At 39.2% G+C, this 263-nt stretch overlaps 1 protein-coding gene across 1 annotated transcript in view; it reads left to right on the top strand.

The window, feature by feature from the left end:
* Positions 1-263, top strand: part of LOC119586264 (ABC transporter F family member 4-like) — a gene marked incomplete at its 3' end in the record, with an annotated part of 4,477 nt that overhangs the window by 3,523 nt on the left and 691 nt on the right. The window contains 1 exon segment of the mRNA XM_037934973.1: positions 1-28. Within this exon segment, the coding sequence (XP_037790901.1) occupies positions 1-28 (28 nt within the window).

The raw sequence follows: 263 nt of genomic DNA, 5'->3' as shown, positions 1-263 counted from the left end.
GCTGCAGGTGAAGGGGGCACTGAGGAAGGTAAGACTGAAAAATATTGTTACAGTTTTTAGACATTAGAAAGGAACTTTTGAGGACTTCATTATCATAATTCGGTCTTATCTGACTAACATCTTGTCTTCGTTTTGATCAGAGTTAAATGGGTTTGGATTAAGACGTGAGAATATGGCACATTTGGAGTTGGTGCTCACAGGAAGCTTTATACAAATACTGCTGCACTGCAGAGTCACCTTGCAGGAGAGGATTAATATTTAAC

The sequence above is a fragment of the Penaeus monodon genome, chromosome 21, assembly GCF_015228065.2.
Source record: "Penaeus monodon isolate SGIC_2016 chromosome 21, NSTDA_Pmon_1, whole genome shotgun sequence".
NCBI classification, from domain to species: Eukaryota; Metazoa; Arthropoda; class Malacostraca; order Decapoda; family Penaeidae; genus Penaeus; species Penaeus monodon.
This window is presented reverse-complemented; position numbering and strand designations above follow the sequence as displayed.